General features: G+C 36.7%; 1 protein-coding gene across 1 annotated transcript; it reads right to left on the bottom strand.

Annotated features, from left to right (window-relative positions):
• Nucleotides 1–105: 105 nt before the first annotated feature.
• On the bottom strand, nucleotides 106–23,910 carry LOC135941367 (sodium-dependent nutrient amino acid transporter 1-like). Its single transcript, XM_065486854.1, has 16 exons — nucleotides 23,780–23,910; nucleotides 15,521–15,793; nucleotides 12,930–13,226; nucleotides 3,873–3,984; nucleotides 3,657–3,788; nucleotides 3,442–3,599; nucleotides 3,320–3,375; nucleotides 3,170–3,262; nucleotides 2,949–3,105; nucleotides 2,793–2,896; nucleotides 1,843–2,095; nucleotides 1,617–1,745; nucleotides 1,456–1,555; nucleotides 1,302–1,399; nucleotides 1,049–1,234; nucleotides 106–518 (listed from the first exon to the last, which is right to left on the bottom strand). Exons 1-16 carry the CDS (start codon nucleotides 23,825–23,827, stop codon nucleotides 243–245), a joined length of 2,472 nt encoding a protein of 823 aa, XP_065342926.1. The 5' UTR covers nucleotides 23,828–23,910; the 3' UTR covers nucleotides 106–242.
• Nucleotides 23,911–24,178: the final 268 nt, after the last annotated feature.

Here is a 24,178-nt window from a genome sequence, read left to right as displayed (position 1 = left end):
CTTGGCGATCGGAAATCATTGGCATCTTTAACACCAAAATTGTATTTTTAATCTAAAATTGAGTAATTTACTCATTTCCTTTTGACGAGACTCAAATCAAACTAATTATTCAAAAGGCATAAAAATTATTTATTACAATAGACATTATTTAAAAATCAGTCGGCTCACTTATTCACTAAATTATAAGTTCAATCTTTCACTCATTGGCACTGACGATGTGCTGGCGACTCGGCCTTGAAGATTCAGGGCGAGGGATTCGATTGCCAGGGCATCTCGGGTGCCACCGGCGTTGAGGTTGCAAGGGGCGAGGGCCCGTTGGCCTTCTTGGGAGTTCGCACTAACGTTGTGTTGGGCGAGGCACGCGCCGAGTGCGTGTAGTCCCTGGTGCCCTTCCGGCGCAGTGTGAAGTCTTTGCGGCCTGTCGTTGAAAACTGCGTTCGCCACCGCACCCAGCCATGCCGGTGCAGTGGATCTGCTGGACCCCATTTGTGGGAGGGCTTTATTGAGCTTCTTAGTTTCTGCAATAGCGATTTAAAATTATTTTACGATCACATAAAATATATTTTCAACATATTTTTTTTTTAATCTCTGCGTATTCAGTTTTTCATATTTTTGATAATTTAATGAAATGAAAAATGCTTTTGAAAATTTATTCGCGCAGTTTTACTGCAATACAGTGCGATTATCTACGAATTTTGAAAATTGCTTAGTTTTTATTTGACTTTTGCCTCTTTTTTCATCAGCGCAAAAGTCACTGAACAAAGTTCATTTTAATTTAATATTGACTGAGGCTTTCTCTAAGAGCTAAATTTATTTTATGAATGTGGAAATTTTTCATAAAAACCAACAAGAAAAATTCAAATAAAATGCTGAGTTTCTGAAGCCATTGTTTATTGATGTGATTTTATATTTCAAGCAACCTGAATATTATTAAATTTAACAGTTTCAAAAATTAATTAAAATCTTTTCTATTGAAATTAACAAATGATTATTCAGTAAATAATAGCCAACTAAATGTCACTGAAAATTTAAAATAAAATATACTTACATCTGTGAAATTGTAATCCACTTGATGGCTCACTGTCCTAATTGCGGACAGTAAAACGATGGCCCACATGCTCAAATACATGGTCCAGCCTGTGATTGTCACCCATTCTGGATCGGGGTGAATTGTACTTTGATTACTTGGCAGGCCGTTTAATGGAAGACCAAATATGGACCACAACTCAATAGCCTAGAGGAAAAATAGTTTTAAAATTAAAAATGTTTAAATTTTATACCAAAATTAAATATTTACATACCAACAATAGCAGTGGTGATGCCATCCAAATGATTTTCCAAATTTTGTTCATTTTTTGGCCAAGCACGAATTCAAAATCGTTGTAAAGAGTTTCACACCCTGTAAATTGTTTTAATATTAATTCAATTTCTCATCAAAATTATTATAAAATATACCATAAATCCAGGCAAAACCAACAAGTTCAAGAATGCAAGTGGCCATGATGAGTCTGCCAATTACGTAGTGGTCCAGCAAGTGGACGAATACAATTTGGCCCTGAAAAACAACAATCGCGCGTTGAGAATCTCAACATATATGAACGCAATCTGTAACTAACCGGCACGAAAATGAGCACGCCCGCCACGAAGCCAAAGGCGCAGACGGCGGCGACGATGTGCCAGCGACGCATCTTCTCGGCAGGTGTTTCCGAGGAGATGGCCGTTATTACAGTAAACAGCATGGACGTCTGCAATTATCGCGAATTAATTAGGCAAAGCGGTGGTGCGTTAATCCAATCGGCGCGAGCACAATAATTAGAATCGAATTACACGACGCTAACTCACCGTGCTGATGAACCCGGCGACGAGCAGAGCGGCGCATCCAAGCGCTGCCCACAGCCTCGACGCGGACGCCGAGGAGCCGAGATCGACTATGCTGCCTGCGTAGTCGATTAAGAGGGACAGGACCACGATTTCGGGTAGATCTGATTTGAGGTTGGAAGGTGGATTCACAGAGCTGCTCTTCAGCCACAGCCACGCCACCCAAACTGCGCCCAGGGCAGCAACGATGTTGAAGAAAATCATGCTCAGGGCAACCCTGGTGTGATTTGAATAGGTTAATTGCAGAATTCGGCAAAAGGCTGGATTAATTAACCCGATTAATTAATTTTACAAAATGTTTAGTGGTTTTTTCCGAAAAAATAGGAGTTTTTGATTAACTTAAAGACGGAAATCTAGCTTAAACGCGATTGGAATATTTTGAAGACGTTTAATACTTCAAATCTGATTTAAAACATAAAATCGAGAGGTCACTTTTAAACTTGTTGTATATTTCCCATTTTGGAAAAGGAGTAGCAAAAATACAGCTTTCTATTAATATTATATTTTTGTCTGTGTCTCGTACAAATTAAATGTTTTTAAAAATGGAAATTGTATATAAGCAAAGTTCAATTCTTATTTCTAGCTTTAATTTTTACTTCTTATGGCCTAATTAAACAGTTTATAAATATTTTAATTATATACATAAATGGTAATGGCGAAAAGTGAAAAAGGCAAAATGTAACAGCTATTACATTAAAAGAAAAACTGATAAATTAATTTTAACCAATCGTATCTTCCGACCTTTTTAAAAAAGGGCTTCCACCCTCTGATCTTTCAGTTAACTAAAAATTATTTGCTTTGAAATTTTAAAAAGTCCTGACTCTTTGCGCTTTTTTTCTTGTATAAAACACCGACGAAAAAACCGCAAACCCTTTTGAATAATTGATTTTTGAGAAAATAGATTTTCCTCTTACCAAAACGCATTCTTCTTGGGGAAGATTTTCCCGGCGTTTGTGACGTTTGTTCCAAATCCAATTTGCGTGGAGAAAAAGACTTGCACCATTGCAAAGTACCAAACCTATAAAGTTGGTTAAAGTCACACTATATTACATTTATAAACCTCTTGTTACCTGTGGCTTTAAAAGGACGGACCAGTCTGACCATTCCAGCGGCCAGGAGTCCAGCGAGAAAGAGGCAGCCTGTGCCAAAATTGCGATTAGGAGTCCAAATCCTACTGGCACCGTTAACAGCATGGTCCGCCTCTGCCATGCTACGTAACCCCATTGACTGCAAACAAATTAATTATTTTACGAAAGCAGTTCTTGAGATCTCATATATTGAGCCAACAAACCTTAACGTCAGAAGCCCCCAGAGTAAAAATAAAAGCGCGTAGTTCACTCCCAACCACATTGCATCTTCTTGGGGAGACTTTAAAATTGTATCACTAACATGGAAAAGAAAATATTAAATTTCCAATTAAAATTGAATCTACATTGCATACTTAAGGCATTTCTCTGCCTCCAAAATGGGATTTTCTGATTGCAAAGCTACCGCTTCCTGTGTAAAACAGCAATTAAATCATAATAATTAGTGCCTTCAGCTTCAAATTTCAAACACACTCACCGAGTGGTCGTAAAAATGCATGCCAAACTTCTGGGCGCACTCAGCAAACAGGACGGGTCCTTTGGCGCTCCAGATGAGCGAGAAAAACGAAACCGCCATGAGCACCGGGTAGTAGGCGCACATCAGCAGGCTAGCAATCAGCTTCACAATGCCCACTCCTACACCAAACGCGTTCATTAGCACAAATTCCGTCTGAAATCGCGGCAAAAAATTACCTTTGAGCAGCGGCACAGCGCGGTAAATTTGCAGCGATCCCTGCTGGCAGAATTGTCCAAGGCCGATCTCGAAGAATACCAACGGCAGACCAATTACCACCAATAGCACCAGGTAAGCGACCAAAAAAGGGCCTGCAACGATGAGTGAGCGCATTATTGTTTGACGCATTGGATGAAATAGGCTTTTGATTATTCATTAGTATAAAATAAACTCACCTCCGCCGTGCAAAAGGACTAGGCGCGGAAGGCGCAGAATGTTGCCTAAAGACACCGCCGCGGACACGGCAGTCAGAATTGATGCCACGCTGGTCAGCCAGCCCAATTTTATCTGGAACAAAACGAATGAATGATGATTAATGTCTGACCTTGAAGTATTTTAATTTTTTTAACAGGGAAAATCTAAATTTAATAGAAGATATATGCTGGCCTTTTTTTAAAAGTCGTTCTTTTAATTATGCACATTATTTTAGGCTGTCAACTGCAGACTTATTTCATGTAATATAGTGTATAGAATTAATTTATGCAATATGATTTAAACTAAATGCAACACTCAATTGTTATTATTAATCAAATATTAAAATCATTTAAGAAAAAATTAATTTCAACGTGGAATGTTCGATTTGCAACCTCGAGTGCAACCTTAATGTCTTTTAAATTTGATAAAATAATTATATCGATTTCTCAAACCTAAAATTTTAATACGTAGAAATGAAGCTTCAAATCTATATTTTCTTTAGGACATTATTTATAGAATGATAAATGGACCAGTGGAGCACATTTATTTAAGATACACGAAAGAGGAAAATGAGTTTATAAATTTTCCACTTTATTCATTTAAAAAATATCGGCAAAGAAACCAGTGATAGATCAATTCTGTTATCGTGTGTTCTCTTATTACACAATTTAAATATTAGAGTGAAAAAATTTATAACCCCATCTAGAAATCTATTTCCTGTTTTTAAACATCTCAACATTTTTAAGTTTTATGCACACTTAAATTTAAAGATAAGTTTATTATTTAATTCTCATTGTAATTTTATATGCATGTGAAAAACCGCGACGCCGTGACTAAACTGTTGTGCCCTTGCGATAGTTAACGTCGAGAGATGTACAAAGTAATCCTTCCGTCATGCCATTATTCACGCCACACACGACAAATAAAAAAATGCCCGCGCTCGTTACGCAACAAAATTCAATGTCAGGAACGATAATCCAGCCGCAGAGCCCAGCGACACACACTGTTGGCAAATTTCGTCAATGTTGTAAAAAACGACGACAGTACACACATATATTGAAGTTTTCGCAAGAGGAAAAAAAATAATGCTAATGAGTAATCGGGCGAGACATTTTAAAGTTGATCAAACACACACTGGTTGCGCAAATGGGCCGCCGGTGGTGTAATTATAAATTTGTGCCGACGCCGACCGGCCAGAGGCGATTAACGAGAATTCGATAGCGGATCCGAAGGCGCGGCATTTGCATTAATAACTGTTAATTTAATCAAGTTGGGTGCTCTCTGTATTTGTCAGTTTAATACCAACGGTCTCTGTATAGTCGGCTAGTATGTTTTTCGATCACGCCTTGGTGAACAAGTACGCTTATTTGAAATTCTGATCCTTAAAATTAAAACTCTTCCTGATAACTGTTCTTGTCCAGAACATACATTATACGATTGTAATCTCGCACACCGTGGCCTTTTTCAAGCATTAAAAATTCAATGCGTAGTTTATTTGTCTTGATGGAAGTTAAAATGAAGAAGCCTTTTAGATTTTAAAATCAACTAAGCTAAAAGCATTGACTGAAGCCTTTAAAGTGAATGTAAAGAGCTTTATTGGCTTTTTGGTGATAAAGAAAAATATATTTTTAATCACACTCGATAAGTTTAGTTCAGAAATTGCCGACGAGAAAAATTGACACGAGTTTTCGATGATCTTTTCAATAAAAAATCCGAGTTTTATTGTGAAAAACACGTGTTTTTGGGAATAAGACAACAAGATGAAATTTAAATAACTAAATTTTTGCTTGTTTTCTAGATTTGTTTCAATATTTGTGCTGCGAATAATGGCAGAGAGGGTTTGCTGCAAACTTAAGAACAATCTTTCCTCATTGACAGATTCATTATTTCCTGAAGGATTTCCCTTTTTTTCAAAAATTTCCGCGAAAAACAAGGAGGGACGATTTTTTAATTAATAGGAAATCAGTCCGACAAGGGCGGCACTTAGCACATCCTCAATCTTTCATTATCCACACACAGGGAACGGAGATTCGGCTGAGCGTCCTCATCGCTTCTTCATACAAAAAAAACCTTCTCTCCACCTGCGCAGGCTGCACAACGATTGTTTTGTTCCTGCCATCTCCGGCCTTGGCAGCCAGCGCTTCTTCTCATCTTCTTTTGCCAATTGTTTTTCTCTCCCTGAGTGAGCAGAAACCGCCGCCAGGCGCGCGCACACGTTTGCTTCATTGCACTTTTCAAGAAAACGACGACCGATTGAGCAACAATTTATTTATGTATAATTTGAAAGGCCAAATTTGTGCCACTGACAAAACCGCAGAGCGCAGCTTCATTTTGCTGCACGCTCCTCGCGTTTTCGCTTTCAAGCATACGAAAATTAAACGATTCTGCGGTAGAATAAGTGAGCAAGCAAGAGAGGTGATCGCTCTCGGAGTTGTTTGCATTTTGCAATTATTTGCCTCTTCACGCGCAATTTACTGCGGGCTCTTTATCAGACGCACTTGGCTATTTTTGTTCCTTGGAGCAACGAATCAGTTTTCAGTCGTTTGGAAACCATAAATTAATCCCTTATTCAAATTTAAGTTTCATGTTTGCACTTAACTGAGAGAGTTGCATGTGTTTCCCATCTATTTTTAAATGTTGTTTGCCTCTCACTCTAATCTTATCTAATTTTCTCTTCATGAAAGGGAGCTTTTATGTTAATATTTGAACTAGTACAGAATCTTGCTTCACTTGGTTTAAATTACTAACTGTATTTGTGGCATTAAATTTAATGCCATGAATACACAAAAAAAAGCCATGTGCATCTTTGGGAAAAAAGGTTTGGAAACGTATCGCGAATTGTCATTTACATAAAAATGCTTCATAAAAAGGAGTGTTGTTTTCCGTGACCCTCTACGCGAGCTTGAAACCACAAAAAAATTGTCATACTTCGCAGGGTCAAGTTGGTAACTTTTTGTTGTACAGTTATGCAACTGGAGCTTTCATATATTATAATCTATGTACTTTGCGGGGTATCCGATGAAAACACGAAATAAAAAAGCAATGCTCCTGTTGTAAACGAGGATTAGCGCGATTTTTCAAAACCAGTTTCTCAATAACAAAAATAAACATATATATGGGAAGGAAATTAATTAATTTAGCACATTCAATCTATTGAAAATTACAAAATAAATTAGCTCTACAATGATATGTGATTGTTGTCAGCAGACAAAAGATTTCTCATTAAATTCGGATTTTTTTAAATTTGTTGAAACAATTTTATAACTAGCAGAAGTGGTTTCCAATTGGAATACGTTGAAGACAAATTCGCAATGCTCACCTATGCAAATTTTGGCTTCAACTCTCAATCAAACCTCAAGAAATAACAAGGATTTTCTGCACAAACACATACATTTTTTGTAAAATTGGCAGAATTTTCGTGCGACGCATTTTGGCAGTACACCGCTTTTAAAACTATATATAAGTTATCATTAATTTCGGAGAAATAATTTTGGCAACCCTTGAACGCACTTCATTGAACAAAAATATCAATCAGTCACGAAGGTTGCTTTCCGAGCCAAGTGACAAGAATTATCGCTTTCCAGCCGCGCGTTTGTAGGTTAAAGCCTCGTTCGTTCGTCCGCAACCAGAAATTGCATAATATTATGGAAAATATATATCGCAGCACGCGTGAGCGCAGCCAATGCCAGTAGGATTCTCTCGGTGTTTATGTCTCTTCCTCACTTGAGTCTCAACAACTTTCCGCTTCCTTTCTGTGTCAGTGTGTTTGCACTTTTGTCCGCGTACAAATGACGGAGGCTGAAATTTCTCTGCAATTTGGCACCAAATTGAGCTCACTCAATCAATGCACGCCCGCGATTTTCCTTCAACACACACACAATTGAAATTTCTTCACGGTGACCTTAAAAGCGAAATTAGCGTGAATAATTCCACGCGTGCGTTGCGCGCGATTTAATGCAGGGGAAATCGTGTTGTTCTGAAAAAAGCAACTCAATTTAGCGTCAGAAGCCTGAAAAATTGTGTCAATAATTCACGTGTGAAACTGATTTATAGCAAGTGAATTGAGGAAAATATGCTTATTCAGCTTATTGAATTGAGGCATGAACGTGATTTTTTACTAAAGACCTGTCACTATGCTTCTATAATTCAATATACCTGCGGCAGTTTTGTTAAAAAATGTACAATCCATTTATGCCTCTCAATGTTATACATTTTCTTCTGGTATTGAAAACATTGCTCAGTCAAAGTGCAATGATATTGGAAAAAAATTAAAATTATTTGCTTGCACTCGAAAGAAACAATTTTTTGCCATCATTGCAGCTCATTTTCTATAAAAATTTAGTGTTTTTTGCTGTTATGTAAGCATTTGCGGTTTGAACTCAATTACCCAGACTTTCCTGCATTTTTTTATTTAAATTTTAAACACTAAATCTATCAATACCAACAAAATAGCAATTGAAATTTTGGAATTGATTTTTTTTTCAATTTCTTAATCTTAATTATTAAGGAAGCCTCTTTTGCTGGAGAGCTCATGTTTTTTCACGGGTTTCACTGTTTAATTTTTATAAAAATAAGTGACCTAAAACTGTGAGGTTTGTGAGTGCAAATATTGTGATTAACCAAAATTCCCTTCTACCACTATTCCATTGGAAGGAAATTTTAACTTTGTCTTAAGCAGCCAAAGCAAAAACGAACAATAACGTTGGAATCCTTTTATTCATCTGTTGCACACTTAGCGTATTAATTTAATTTCTTAGATGATCATCCTTAGAAGACGTAGGAATATAAAATTATATATAGTTATCTTGACTTCAGTAATTTCGTAATAACCTACTATTGAGCGGAGATAATCCCTGAAAATCTCCACAAAATCCAATGCTAATGCGATTTTCTATTAGTCACGCGGGCCATTCATCCACGCACCTTGCCAACAAACAATTCTCCTGCGGATAATGAATCGGCTGCGATTTCGTCACGTCTAATAGCTCTTTGTGTGCCGCGCGCACGAGACGCAGACAATGCACTTTCGGCGGTGCACACATGTCCGCGCCCGACTCGGGGGCAAGGGCCAAATAAGGGTCCGTTACCTCGACGCCCGAGACGCTTCGGGTCCTTCCTGCCTACCGAGCTGCACTCGCTCGGCCTTAATTAGAGTGTTTTCGTGAGCGTGCGTGCATACATTACAATCTGCTTGAGGTGCTTGATCGACGAAAAACAGCAAGTAGCACTTCCGCTGATGAAAAATTCGTGTTCTGCCACTGCAAGGCTCACACCTCGTGTATTACGAACGATTAAATTCGAATTTGGAAAAGGTGCGTTGACAACTTGAGAGGCTTCCCTTGGAAAACCTATTTTCCATTCTTCGTGCTTATCAATTGGTATATAGCGGCCTGAGACCCTGAAAATCCATATCTTGGAGTGTTTGCGTGGCTCATCGCTGATTGTTAGGAATAATGTAAAGTAATACCACTGTTTTTTCTTTCTTTCTTGAAACGCGTGAGCACCGATTTGTGCACGTTGATTTACAACGCAATAACTCTTGGCGGAGAACAATAGAGTTTTTCTTCATTATTCTGTTTCAAAACCCAGCGTTTTGTCGTTATTGCCAAGGATTTTGTTTCTTCTAGGAGTGTTTTTATTCAAGCCTTTACATTCAGAGAAGTATAATCAAAATAAAATGATCGTTTTTGTTAAAATGGTATAAAAAAATTCGATTTTTCCCGTACAGGATTTTATAGAGTAGGCTGGGAGTCGGTATCGTTCTTTTTTTAATTTTACTTAAACTATGTTTAAAGTATTATTATTATTTTTTCATTAATCTTTTTCTAATCTTTTCCTTTCTATCCAGTAGCAATTAATTCGAAAATGTCGTATAGTAAATCATGTGAAATGTAAAGCAATTTTTTTTAATTTTCATCAAACCACACCATTAAATTCATAGATTCCTACGTTGAAAAAAACTAATTAAATGCACATGATATGAAATCATAATATACCTGCTGGCCGAAAGTTTTCATTTTTCACTTTCAGTAATTTACAGAGCTTCAAGCAAAATTCAACTTAAATTAAAAAGGATTTAAAAATACACTATTTTGGTTGAATTGTTCTGTTTGAACAATGATTGTGTCAATTTTGACACTTTGTAAAAGGGTGGTGTTCTGGCATTCAAATATCTACATCGTCCTATTTTAGGTGAGCAAAACGCTGCACATTTATTTTATAATTGATATTTTTTCCAATTACTCCTAATGGATCATAAAATATTTTAGCTTTTGCAATATTTTTAAAGCAAAAGTAAAGTTCAAATTTATTGATGAATGATAACAATTTATTATAATTTTCGGGTTATGCAATCGATTGCATTTTTAGTTAAAACAATTTGTTCTACTATGAGATAAATCAAAATACGACCTACGGCCTTCAATTAAAATTAAAATTTTACCAATCTTCCTAAATTTTTACAGGGCATGACCATATTTTCTCATCACATTCCTCTCGTCGATCCCTATTCAACAGTGTGTGAAACATTTTTGGGAAACAATTTGTTGTGAAATAAAATAAGATTTCAAGTAGTTAAGCAATCCTTTCCACGGCGCTACCTAGGTAAATTTCGGCTTCAATCAAATTAATTGGAATTCTTTTATGCATTGGCAACAAGGATTTTCGGGTTTCCTCTTCTGTAAATGATACATTTTTCAAAACCTTCTATCCATGAGCAGATGACATGCCGTCTGGGACAAAAAATGAGCTCAATCGTATGTGTTCCAGTTGGAAATATCAATGCTTCAATCACTTGATGAAAACAAAGATAAGTCGAATTAGCATAGCACGCGCATAACTTTTGTTATTCAACGCACAACCACGCACACTTCTCCATATTCATAAGAGGCGCGTCTTTCTTCTCGACCCGTGATCAGTTGAACTGTCGTCATCGCAGTCAGCAGTAGCAAGAGGTGAAATAATTAAGTCGCATACGCAAACAAATATATATAGGATTCACCGACCTCATGTTAATTTGCATTAACACACGTTTCGATTGCTACTGGATATTCTTTGGGTCGCACATGCAGTCAGTCAGCGGTCGAGTGACACACCGCAGCGAGAGAGATGCCTGCACGTCCAATTTTAATCTCTCTCTAACGAACGCTTTTCCTCAAATACCTTAGAAATTTCTCTCTGAGCATACCGACAAAATTGTGTCGCACGTTTGGTTTTCTTGGCTATCACAGGAGAGCTATAGGCCGGTCGGTGAATGCGGTTGATTCGGTAAAAGCGCGCGGCGACCTTGACAAGACCTTTTTCAACTAGAGCTTGCGGCCTGCCTCTTCTCTTCTACATTTAGAAAATATTTTTTAAAGCGGTGTTTCCATCCCACTAACGCTTATTTGTCTGCGTCTGCAAAAGGCCTTTTTCCGCATTGAGTTTGTTTATTGAAGTGGATTCGGTTTGACGGTGAACAGCTTAATTGACAGGAACTAGCTTTATGCTAATCAGATCAGCAGACGAGAGTGACTAACTTAAGTGAATGGAGCCGCCGCGTGGCGGTACAGCACCGCGCCGACTGTCTGGACGGACGGACACGCGTTTTCCATTTTCGCAAACTTGATCGCCTCAGCACTTTTGATTCCACTGTTCCAGTTTTATATGTACAATTGCCAGCCAACAATAACTGGTTTGTGTATTTTTGTCTCGCTATATATACAGAAAGAGCTATTTTAAACGAAGAGTAGGAAGAATCAACAATTACGTTACTTTGTCGGTGCGTTAAAGTTATTTCTTTGAAATTTCAACTTTCCAAACAGCTTTATAGACATTTAAAAGTTTCTTTTCAAACCTATTGGTTAAACAAAAATATAATATTGATGAAATCAAAAAGAAAATGTGAATAAATTACGGAAAATTCACTATCATTGTCTTTTTTCATTATGGGAATTTTACCAACAAATTAGGAAATTTAAGGCCTCCTTAATGGTGAACCTTTGTCGGCATTCTGAAGTCTGAAAACGGTTGTTGGCATTGAAATGTCGGTAATCACCAATGAAATAAATTCCAAAAAACAGTTTTTACTCAACAATCTACCTCACAATCTGTTTTAAAAATCCAAATTGTACACAAATGAATCATTAGGGGGACTTTTTTATTTGATATTTTGTTTATTTAAAATTTTCTGGCATAATTTTATGATTTCGTTGAGCTTTACTGTAAGATGTTAACATACAAAGCAGATCTTGGAAGAGTTTATGAGCTATCAAATTTTAAAATCACATTTAATTTTGTAAAAAAAGATACTATCGATATTTTACGGTGACAACCATTTTAAAACTTAGCTAAAAACTTTATTTATTGATGCGGGAAGAGTAAAATAAAAACGTCAAATATATGGCAAGAAAATCAATTTGCAAATGGTGTGAAACTGAAACTACATCTAAATTGGACCCAAATAACCCGTTCATGTCAACTTTTTACCAGAGAAAAAAATCGACTGAATTTCCCAAACCAGTGAATTCTCAACTTAGTCAAACTGTACAAAATTAAGAAATAACGTAATCTATTTTTTGTAGCAAATGACTGAAAAAATCGTTGAAAAAGGAAATGCAAGCATGGCGAAATTTGTTTGGAATGCAGCCGATGCGCAAAAAAAACTTAATTGCCAGAATATACAACTGTTTGTTCAAATTCTCACACGGCAAAAACCATTAATCAAATTCCCGTGACTAATTCCATGTAAATCCAATCTATCTCCTTTTAATTCCGACGTGTTTGCCCAAGCGAGATGAACAGGGAAATTCCTGGTTGGACGTATATCAAAAAGCGACGATGACCGCAGAACAAGAGATTTTGCTTCATCAAGCGTTGCGTCATCGGACGCATCACCTCTCAAAAAGCAAACAATTTACGATCGTTCGGCACGCAGAAAGTAATAATTAATTGGCGTGTGAGGTGTATGTATGCGTCACTGACACAAAAGATACAAAACTTTATTTTATTATCAGCGCGCGCATCGAGCCCGCATCATGACGCAAAGGGTCGCGACTCACCTTGACCTTGCTCGAGGTGAAAATCTGGCTGGAGATGAGCGATGCCGTCGACGTCATTGGCGATGAGAACTGGGCCTCCATTTGGGACTGGTGGGCCGCCGCCAGGGGCTGCGGCACCGTCGGCGGGCCCCACGCGTCCAGAATTGAGTCTCGCTTGCGCATTTCGGGGCTGGACGATTGGTCAGGGGTCGGAGACCGGTGGTGCACCTCGATTTGGTCTTCACTCACTGCCTGATTGAACGACTCATCGACACTGGCCTCACGATGGCTGTAGCTCCACGGGTCACTGACGGGACTCTAGAATGAGATACAAATAATGCTGTTTGTTAATCGAGATATTGTGTGGTTCATCAGTGATTTCTGCTAATAACATTGAACTTTGTAATCCCTTTGAATGATTGTGGACAGGAAAGCCGAAAATATTTTTTGAATTGTTTGAGTAAATATTTAAAAAAATATTCTTGTTTATTCTTGTTCGGGTCAAATACAATAAAATTTGTACATAAAATATGAAGATTCATTTTGTTGAAACATTATTGCTACAAACGCAAATGTTTGCTCTTTTCTAATACGTTGAAGATTCATTAGGGAATTTATTGCATTTACTTTTTATGTATAGTTGTAGTTTTCCAGATTAATATAAAAACGACCTCCGAGATGTTTATTATTCTACAACAATTTCCTGCTCAAGTACGGAAAAAAGCTCGTTATGCACAGAGGAAGCTGCACTTCTTAATGTCTCAACTGAAAAATGTGTTATTTTGAGGCTAATATTCCAATCTTTTAAAATGATAACTAGACCGATTAAGATATAGAAATAAATGGAGAAAAAATCCCCAGTTCGAGGTTGAAATTTCTTATTTGCTGGTACGGCCGGGAGGTAAAATTTAAAAAATGTGCATTGATGAATTATTGTGATTTATCTCCATTTATCTATTTATTTATCTATTTATCACTTCCTTCTCGTAAAAGAAAATAATAGAGAATTTCCACATCTAACTAGCAAATTTTATTTCTTCTTTTGAAAAATTAAGACAACCACAGCTTCTATCCTCATTTACATCTACCTCCAACACAACTATAAGGTTTACGTTTAAAGTCTTTCTTTGAATTGTGCTTCATATTTATGAAAATCTTGCTACAGTAATTTTAATTGCAAGTCAAGATCAATGATTAAAATTCACGAGCAATTGCAAGCAGGAACGCGTGAAAATTGAGTCAAAGTGATTATATGCACCAGAATCATTGTTTTTTTACGAATATTTAGAAAGTAATCGGGAATAATTTCAAAACACAAATTCATATTTAGGAATATGTCACAAAAATATTGCTTCTGGTTGAAAAAAACCTGTTGCTGTCATCGTAAATCCTGTTACGCCTGAATCTCCCGCTTCCCTAGCAATCTAGTCAAAATAGCAAATTTCTTTTGTCAGTAAAGATATATATGCCGCCAAAGGTCTTTTTTCAATTGATCATTGTGGGAGGAAATACAAAGAATATACCTTAAAAAGAAACTGCGTTTCCCCTATCTACAATAAATTTTTCATCAAAAGATTCGAAATGCGACTTGAAAAGACAGCCTGCCGCGAGGAGAACCTTGTTTGCTACCATTCTTGTCGCACATTGAATGAACTCGAGCACACAGACACTTGAGAAACGTCGTTGAGACAAAATTGTACAATGCAGAAGTTTTTCAATGGAAGAGGGTTGTAAAAGAGCACATTTCAACTGTTAAGCCATCCTTCTCAGTCCTTTCTGAGTAAGAAAGAACGTCCTTGCAATCTATTGGCCGGTAAATTCTGGCAAGTTTCTAAATCGAACGACCCCTAATTTTGTCCCTTCCAGTTGCACAAGGAAAATAATTTATTAGTTAACATTTCTATCCTACAATATTCTTAAAAAATTATTTTTTATAAATTAAATTTTTTAGAAGAGAGATAGATCAATATTAAAAATATGGGTTCATAAAGATAAATAATTTTAGTCAGCATTTCAAGAAAAAATTTAATCAAACCAATTTTCCTGCTAACGTATTATTTGACTTTTATAACCACTTCAATTATAATTTATCGTGCATTGAACGGTAATTTTTTACCAACTCCCTTCACATTAAGGCGATTATAGAGCCCACAAATGCTTTTACTATGGCAATAAATGTTTTAAAGGTTTTCAAAGGTTAAAGTTAAATCAAAGGTGTAGTCGGCTAAGCCCTCTATTCACCTCTGTAATGTTTGTGAAGGCTCAACAAAAGTAAATTTGAACGTGCTGACAGATAATCCAAATTGAAATATTCTTTTTTAGGTGTGGCATCTTGAAAGAGACGCACATAAGTGAGGTTGGAAATATCTCGGCAATGTGCGAAATGCTTTGCTCTAATTAAAGTTAGCATTGATAAATATAGAAGTTAGTTAGTATTTACTTAAATGATGTCAAGTCGCACACTTACTGTTATCAAAGCGCTATTCAAACAAAATGTGACTAATTGCACCATCAAATCATAAGAGCTGATTATTTAAAGCTTTAAGCCTGATTTTCGGAAAATTTAGTAATCCACCTACTGCATTTAATTGTGGTTAACAAAATATATTTACCTTTTTAAGGCTTAATCCAATTGACGGTCCCTCGTCGGTGGACTGCGAGCTGAGCGAGCCCAACGAGCCCTCGACCTCGTGCACGTGCAACTCAAATTTCTCCTCCGACAGGTGCGGAGACTCTGGCGCGACTAGCCGCGGCTGCGGCTGCCGGGCGTCCTCCTGCTTGGTCAGGTGCGTCGCAGTGGGGGCCGTGGAGGGGGTGGCCGCGCCGTCCTCTGCCAGACTGCGAAACGCCGAGCCCCGAATGCCGCCAGATTCGCTCTCGAGCACCTGCGAAACCGGCCATCATCATCCATTAAGATTATACTCACTTTTCCCTTCATTTGCTATGATAATAATTGTAACTGTGCCAGAGGATGAGTTTATTTAGTGCAATTTTGCAATTAGATATGATCACTTGATGCTTTGGAAGCAACCACTCTCGCTCTTCATCGGCGAAAGCTTGTTTAATTGATTCCGCGCGCGAGAGTTGTTCTTCCTTTGGGCGCAATCAATCGCGCGGAGAAACTTTAATGACAGATTAAACACTTTGTGTGAAGTTTTCTTTTAAATATAGAGCTATTTTATTTCAAACACTAAACAATTGTATTAGCAGTTTATTAACATTCACGCGTCTTTATGAGTTAATGAAAAGCCGGCTCTTCTGTAAACAATAAAAAAACTAGGTAGTTTATTTTGTTCCATTTTTTTATCGGTTCACCTCTTTTGAGTTGGGTGACCTTCCAGATGGCGAACAACTCGTGAAAACTCGTGTCCCAATAACACACGCACCAGGGTATTTTTATTAAAAAGCTAGACATTCGTACAGTGAAACTAATTCACGCATGTTAGAAAGGTGCAAACCAGCAAGTAGTGAGTCGGAAAGCTTTCTTAAAAATCCCAAATCAAAAAATGGACACGTCATTGCAATCAGCCCGCACTAGACCCCAAATAATATCGCTCGAATTTTTTTTGTTCGCTGGAAAATTCATTCCAAATCGGCCAAATTGACAAACTTGATATACATAAGGGTGGATTTGGATTCCATCTACTTAAATTTTATGTTTTTTGATAAATCAAAAATATTTAAGGAGAAAAGAAACGATTACACACGCTGCAAGTAATTTAATGCAATTATATTTTTCCGACAATGTTCACCCAAATCTGCGTGGACAGTGGACAGATAGGGACAGAGAGCTAGTGAAATTTGAAGATGATAAGATCAAATTAAGAATTTAAATATAAAACAATTAGTATTATTTATTTATTTCCTCTGCAAATTCATAAAAATATTTCAGCTGTTTTTTCTACCCTTTGCTCATAGACCTTTAACATTAAAATGTCCCAGAAATGTTTCATCAAAGAGTCAGTTTAAGGAATTTTTTAAAAATCAAAAGTTTGGATAAATTAGTAAAAAAATCAATTAAAGAGCCAAACAAAAACGTTTTGTCTTTCTCAAATAGATAATTGAAAGTCGCTCATGCACTAGATATTGGTATCAATTTTAAATATTTTCATATCACAGCAGAGAGAAAAATATGATTAATTGTTTGCTCTCGATCTATTTGCAGAGAATGAATTTTGTATCCGATTCCTAAGTCCACTTTTTGTTAACAAAACCACAAATTTATGTACAGTAGCATGCGCAGCAGCACTCTCACAAACAACATATCCAAAAAGCGCAGTTACTTATTCGCGGTCAGTTGGTGTTGTCGTCTCAAGACCGTGACGGTCATTCGCACAAATGTGAATACGACTATATTTTTAGCGTGTTTTTGTTGAATTCATATGAGCTTGCGTAAGAACGGGCAAAACAAGAAGATAATTTTCCATTAACGTTCACACTTTACGTATATATGCGCGGTAAATACTTTTTTTTTGTCAAGGTGTGCTTGTGTGTCACATTTGCCTATCAAACATATGTCACCGTGGAAGCGCATAAAACTTAGATAAACCTTAGCAAAGGAAGAGGGGAAGGAAAGCTCGCTGAACTTGTGCGCGATAAAGCACTTTTCCTTTCAACCGCGATGATCTTGAACCGCGTACACTCGATCAGCACGTGTCTTGAAGGAATAAATTTAAATTAAAAGTTCTCTGTTTGACTTCTGTAACCAGGGTTCGCGATAAACTATCATTTTGCTGAAAAATTACTCTAATATTAATTTAAAAAAATATTTTTGCAGGGATTTCCGCAATAGTAAATAGCGATTTTTTACGTACCAAACAATCAAATGTATAAGTCATTCAAATCATTTTTGAGTGAACTGATTGCTTTATGCTAGATATTTTTAATAAAACTAAAATAAATTAAGTACATTTTAACTAAATTTCAGCTCAATATTATCTTATTTGTTGCGAAAAATACACAATAGGTTTTTTATTTAAAAAACTTAAAATAGTCTTAAATTAAGTTGGTTCTCCGTTTGATTTTTACACCAAAATCCTGTTGTAAATTATTGTGCATTGCACATTTGACAGCCTTGCTTCCAACTGTTGTATACGTCAAACAATTTTTTGTATAAATGAATAAATAAAAACTCATCTATTTTAGGAAAAGTAAAAAATCCGTTTCATTTATCCCAAGAGATTCGAGATATTTTGTTTGACTTCCGGCCGTCATGAGGAAATCAAGTGCTTCAAGGTGTCAAGTCTTAACATGTTCAATAACCATTACGTAAAAGAAATTATTGCATGAGGAATTTTTTAAATTTAAAGGTTTTGTTTAATTATTGGATATACCAACGTTAATTTACCCTTCAAACATCACACTTCCTGGGTCTAAAGGTTAAATATTTACGTGTTAAAAGGCTACTTTGAAATCTCAAAAGTGACACAACAGCTGCTGAGCGATATCGAAAACTGTAAGTAGTTGAAGGAGGGGGATGTGTGTGCATGCAGCCTCGGCATGAATGATCGCGTGTCCTTAATTATATTTCACTCGCCAGTAGCGTAACCTGATAAGCGTGAACTGTCTATATGCGAAGGAAGACAAACGAATTAACGAACTCACGCGTTAAAAAGAAGTTCGAGTACTCACGTCGTGCTTTGAAATTCATGTTTGATTAACATTGTGTGAATAGGAGTGCGGAAACTGGATCATGAGTGCGTTACTGCAGCATTCTGTCAATCACCAAATAATGAAGGAAGACACACTCAAAATATGAATTTCGACTAACTGAGAGGTCTGCGAGGTGATGCACCGAGCGGCGCCCTCTCATTGTGTGTGGAAATCACATGTTTTGATAATGCATGGGTGAAATGCTGGATGGAGAGCGAAAGGTGTGGTCCAACAGCATCCATCCGAATGAACACGACGTGACACAAGCGCGGCACAAAGGCAGGAAATGCATGTGGGGAAACTGTGCCGGACCTGCGTTTCATATTTGATATTTTAGTCCCTGCTCGCGGCTTTTTACATACAAATTAGTGTTATTTCGAATAACAGTTAAGAGATGGAATTTAGAAAGGGAAATTACTAGTCTGGGCGGTGATTATTTAAATTTTTATTAAACGGAAACGCAGCATTATTGAGTATGCAATTAGAGTTTGCTAAATACCATTCCTGCCATATATGGCCTAGAAAAAATGCTCAGCTAAAATTTGAGCCATTCAATTGATTGTGAGTTTCATTTCAGAGCCTGTAAATTTAAAAAAAAATCTACCCTACAGATCTTGAGGGCTGGCTGCGAGAGTGAAAATTTGAATAGCTCTCAGAATTCATTTTCTTCAGAGGGCTCATCAATAGAACATTAAGTGAAAAAATGAATTAAACTAAAGAAATAATCCGCAAAGATTTTGCCTCAACGGCTGTAGAAAACGATTGGCTGCACTTCAGTACCTCATTTGACTGAACCTCTGCAAAATTCATAATCCAACAGTTTTTGAATATGAGATTTGTCCTTTTTAAAGATTTTAAAAATTCCGATTTCATCCGCAAAAGAATTTATGGTATAAAGACTAGACCGCAGTAGCAAATTTTTAAACGATATTTAAATTTATATGGAATGAGAAATTGTTTTGGTCTGTACGGCTAGTATCGAAATAATTTAAATTATTCTATCGATAATTTATTTAATAAACAATAGCTGAAAAACCTGATTTCCGTCTCTGAAGATTTATTTTCTTGTTGAACATCCTGGAATAATTTTGTTTTTATATTCTTTGTCGCGCTAATTTGAGAAAAATTGTCATTTCGTTCCCATCCAAATGTTGTTTTCGCAATGGTGCCAAAAAATGTATTTTACGTGGCATTCGTTTTGCCTCTCTTTGAAGGTCGTGGCATTATCAGAGTAAGACATCTTCCTTATATTCCAACTCATTCAGCGGCACATCCGGCATTGTATAACTACTCTCCGGCCGCACGAGCACGCTGCGTTTTTTTTACCACATTACTCGAGTGCATAATTACTCCAATCTGGAAAATCACCCTTTGTATGAAAATGATTCGACTCTGGGTGCGACAGGTGGCGAGCGATGAAACGACTATCCGGATAGTTCCATGGGGTTTGTGCTTCTAGGCGTGACGGAAATGGAAAGATTACTGCAGCTTTGCTCGAGCGCATCCCACCCAATTTCGGCTCCGAGTCTTTTTTAATTCCCATTGTCAGCCGCGCACCATTCTTTTTTTATTCATTCTTTTCGCGTTGACAATCGTGCACAAGAGACGGGTGGTACAGTTAGGGCACGCTGTTGATTAAATTTCACGCTGGCGGCTATTGAATTATTTTGAATGCGTACTTAAAGAGCCATTCATGCTAGGAGAATGCCAGGCGCCACTTCACTGAATGGAAAAATCACGAGAACCGAGTGATTTTCTCACAAGAACCGCAGCTTGCGAAAAGTCGTGGGATTTGTAGCAGCAATTTATGGTCGCGGGTAACTTTGAACCGTAATTAGACTTAACCCGGACTTAACAATGTTTATTAGCGGAGCGAAATGAGGAAACATAGCAAGAAAAAATTCAACGTGCCCTCGAGTTATCATAAATCCGGCTTGGGCTGTTTATTGAGCGACGAATTGTGTAAATCATATATTTTACTCCAGAATATTAGTTTGTGCTTACGCCCAAAACTATTGAATTTGTGAGGGACTGTTTTGTTGTCATTATCATAACATAAAAACACATAGTTTTGTTAGTTATATAAAATTAATTTTTCACTGAGACAAAAAACTAGTTTTCTTGAATTTTTTTTCATTTTAGTTTTCGGTTATTTTATCAAGCGCTTAAAAATGCTGTGAGAGTTTGAAAACTTTATTGAAAACTTTTACTTCAGCGGAAATCTTTCCTCAAGAAAATTTATATCTTTTAATTTAATGCGAAATTATTTTAACCGCATTTCATTTCAGCGATACAAAAATTTCCGGGTTAGAGGCACCTTATTTATAAAAACAGGATTTTATATTTCAAAGTAGAAAAAATGAATAGCTTGAAGAATAAAATCGATTACCACAGATGTCAAAAATCCAAATTTGAAAATTTAACTCCACGAAAATACTTGCTGTATCATTGCGACTGTCTTAAGCTTATCTAGAAATATTTCCATTCAAATTACTAAACCAGAAAAGTTTTGATTAGAATTGTGTGCACTAAATTTGTTCTGGCAAAACACAAAAAGAGATTAAGGTTTTTATGCCACATTTTTATTGAACATTTCAAAATCTAAATTGACTAGGCAGAGTATTTTGACCGTAGGAAATTTAATTTCTCTATAAGTGCAGTGTGATTTTTATTTTTAGTTCTGTACAATATGAAGGCACGAATACGAATTGTTGGTCAGTCTTGCATGCTATTCTCGTTTACGCATTCCGCCACAGCAAATTATTTCATACCTATTGCCTCACTTTTGCGATACTTAATGCACGCATAATAATCATACTCGCGTGCTTTGCGACACACGCGGGCTCGTCGGATAATAAAAGAAAACACTTTCTTCTCTCCACCTGCGAACGAACATTGCTTGTTTTTCTCACTCATATAAGGAGGAAATAATTTCTATCGCAAGCAGCAGGGGAGAGTGATTTACACGGTGCACTCGAGAGTAGAAGTAGTAGCGCCTCCAGTCGCGGAATGCAACCTGATATACTCTTGTCTGGTGGGAAACTCAAATTTGTCTGAGCCACTTTGCACCATTTGCGCGCGACGACATTCTAACTTTTAATGCGGTGTCACTGATAATTCGAGTTTTAAATTTCAACGTGAGAGTGCTCGGATTAAATTTGATATCTTTTGTGGTTAGTTGTATTAATATTTTCCCCAATGTATACAAACATATATAAAATATCCTCTTTTGTTTGTTTGATTCATTGCTTTTTGCCCACGGGGAGAGAGCTGATGATTGTGTGTATTGTGTCTTTTCCCTCAAAGTGGCACTATAAAGGGAAACAATTGACTATTATTTATATTGTTGGCCTCCGGATGTTTATTGTTTATAAATTTTCTGGCATTACAAATAAAAACTGATATGTACATATATAATTTTAAAGTTTTAATTGAAAATCTAAAAAAATATTTTCACCCTTTCCTTAAATTGTATTTGGAAAATTGTAAATCAATCAAACGTTATTAATATACTTAAAATCTGGACCTTTCCTTGTCAATTAATAAAAAAAGTGTATTTTATTCATAAGACAAGTGCTCATAAATTTTGCAGCCACTAAGTTTATGAAATACATCTTTAAATCTATAAATTAAATCAATTCAAAGAGCAAGTGTTAAAGTCATGACAAATATGACCTTTACTCTTCTGCTACGAATTTATAAATAAATTGAAATATCTCATTGATGTGCAATGCGATGGTGAAACAAACGGAATTTTATACATATCATAGTGAATAACATCTAATGGGGTTTTTCCAGATAAGACACATTATAAGTTCCTTGTTTTTATCAGTTACTTATTAAAAACTGAGTCATCAGCTTGAATAACAGCTAATAGAAGCTTTAAAATATTAATAAGTCGAATTTATTTACTGCACTTGATTGAGCAAAAATCCTTGTGACCTGGATAGATTAATTTTCACATTATCCTTTCATGGAAGATTAAAATTAGTACATAGGACAATTATTTTTCGGAACGATTATGTCACAAGTGCGAGGGAAAGTGATATTCAAAGCTATGCACTACATGGAGATGAGATAATTAGCAGCATTGTTCTCTGCGAGTGTGCGCGGGAGGAAAGGATCAAATCTGAATGTGAGACGTAATAATTATACGGGGCAGACGAGGTGCGTTTAACCGGCCTTTGTTGCTCCATCAGCCTGCCACTCACGCTTTATTCTCTGTGCTGAATGGACGCGCGTAACGTGTGCATTGTGCGCCTATATATATATTCGAGAAACCCTTTGCGCGAGACGCGTGAGAGAGGGCTTCATTCGGATGAGATGATGCAAACAAACGAAGCTTTGGTTTGTGCAGCTGCCACCTTACCTTACCCCACTTATCGTACCATCATCCATCGATGGCTGCTGAGAGTTGATTTCATACTCGCTTTTCGCTTGGGAATGCGGTAAGAGGTAATTATATCAATCAACTCGAGAGCAGGCCTCTCTGAAATGCGGTATGACGCTCTGCGGCGGCAAAAATTATTCCTTGATGCAGTTCACATTGCACCATTAATTGTGGCTACCTGGGTTCACTCATTTGCTGCTTCAAATGATGAATTAAAACATGGTTGATATTTTTTTAAGAGAATGGTAAAATATAAAAGCACACAGAAATTGATGTTAAAATTGGATAATATTGCAATAAAAAAACGGAAAGTGTAAAGGTTGATTTTCAGCTGTGGTCATTCATATTCATAATGAGGATGTTCGTTAAAAATTCCGGATCTATCTGAGAAATTAAAATAACCCTCGTTTTGCAGTTTTTAAACTATTCAAGTTTTTAGTGCAAACAACAATTAGGAAGAAATCAAGAAACTTGAATAATCCTACCTATGTTGTATGAATTTGTATCAAATTAGTGGTGCAGGCTTTTACTTATATTTATTTATTTTTAATTCATGACGTCCAATTATTACTTTAGCTTTAGAATTTTAATTAATTTAGAATTTAATTACCGAATGCTTCAAGTCATTGATTTATATGATTGTTTTAAATATTCGCGAATGATCTAGAAAATTTATCTCATGGAAAAATATGGGCGCATTTTGTTGATAACCATCTTGGCAAGCGTGATATGCCGGTTGCATAGCCCTTCAGTAAACACAAAGTGTATGTAATTATTTTTGTTCAACATTATGCGCACAAAAAACCAAAAGATGAACACAATAACTTACTTGAAATGGATCCGCAATTTCCTTGGTTGCACTCCATCGTTTGAACATGCTGGAGGAACAAAAATTTGGTGTTTCTTTTTATCACAGTTTCATGAGTTTCACTATATCCGCATACACATTTGTTTAATTCTTCAGCCTACAGGCAAGAAGAAAACAAATAAAACCTCTGCACTACCTTGTCTACGTATGATTCGTCCCTATATGTAACTTAACGTATCCAATCACTGTTATTAGACAGTTGCCGCGATCACGGATGGAAACAAAATTGCGTTCCTGCCGTACGCTGATTGTAGCGTACTGCATGGAAAACGAGGCTTCCGTTATCCCTGTTAGTAATCCTTATCAATGAAACACATTTTGATTCACCTACTCATGCCAGCTGATAAGAGACGTGAGCCA

The sequence above is a fragment of the Cloeon dipterum genome, chromosome 3 (assembly GCF_949628265.1).
Source record: "Cloeon dipterum chromosome 3, ieCloDipt1.1, whole genome shotgun sequence".
Classification (NCBI taxonomy): domain Eukaryota; kingdom Metazoa; phylum Arthropoda; class Insecta; order Ephemeroptera; family Baetidae; genus Cloeon; species Cloeon dipterum.
The sequence above is the reverse complement of the archived record's forward strand: the minus strand, read 5'-3'. Positions and strand labels throughout refer to the sequence as shown.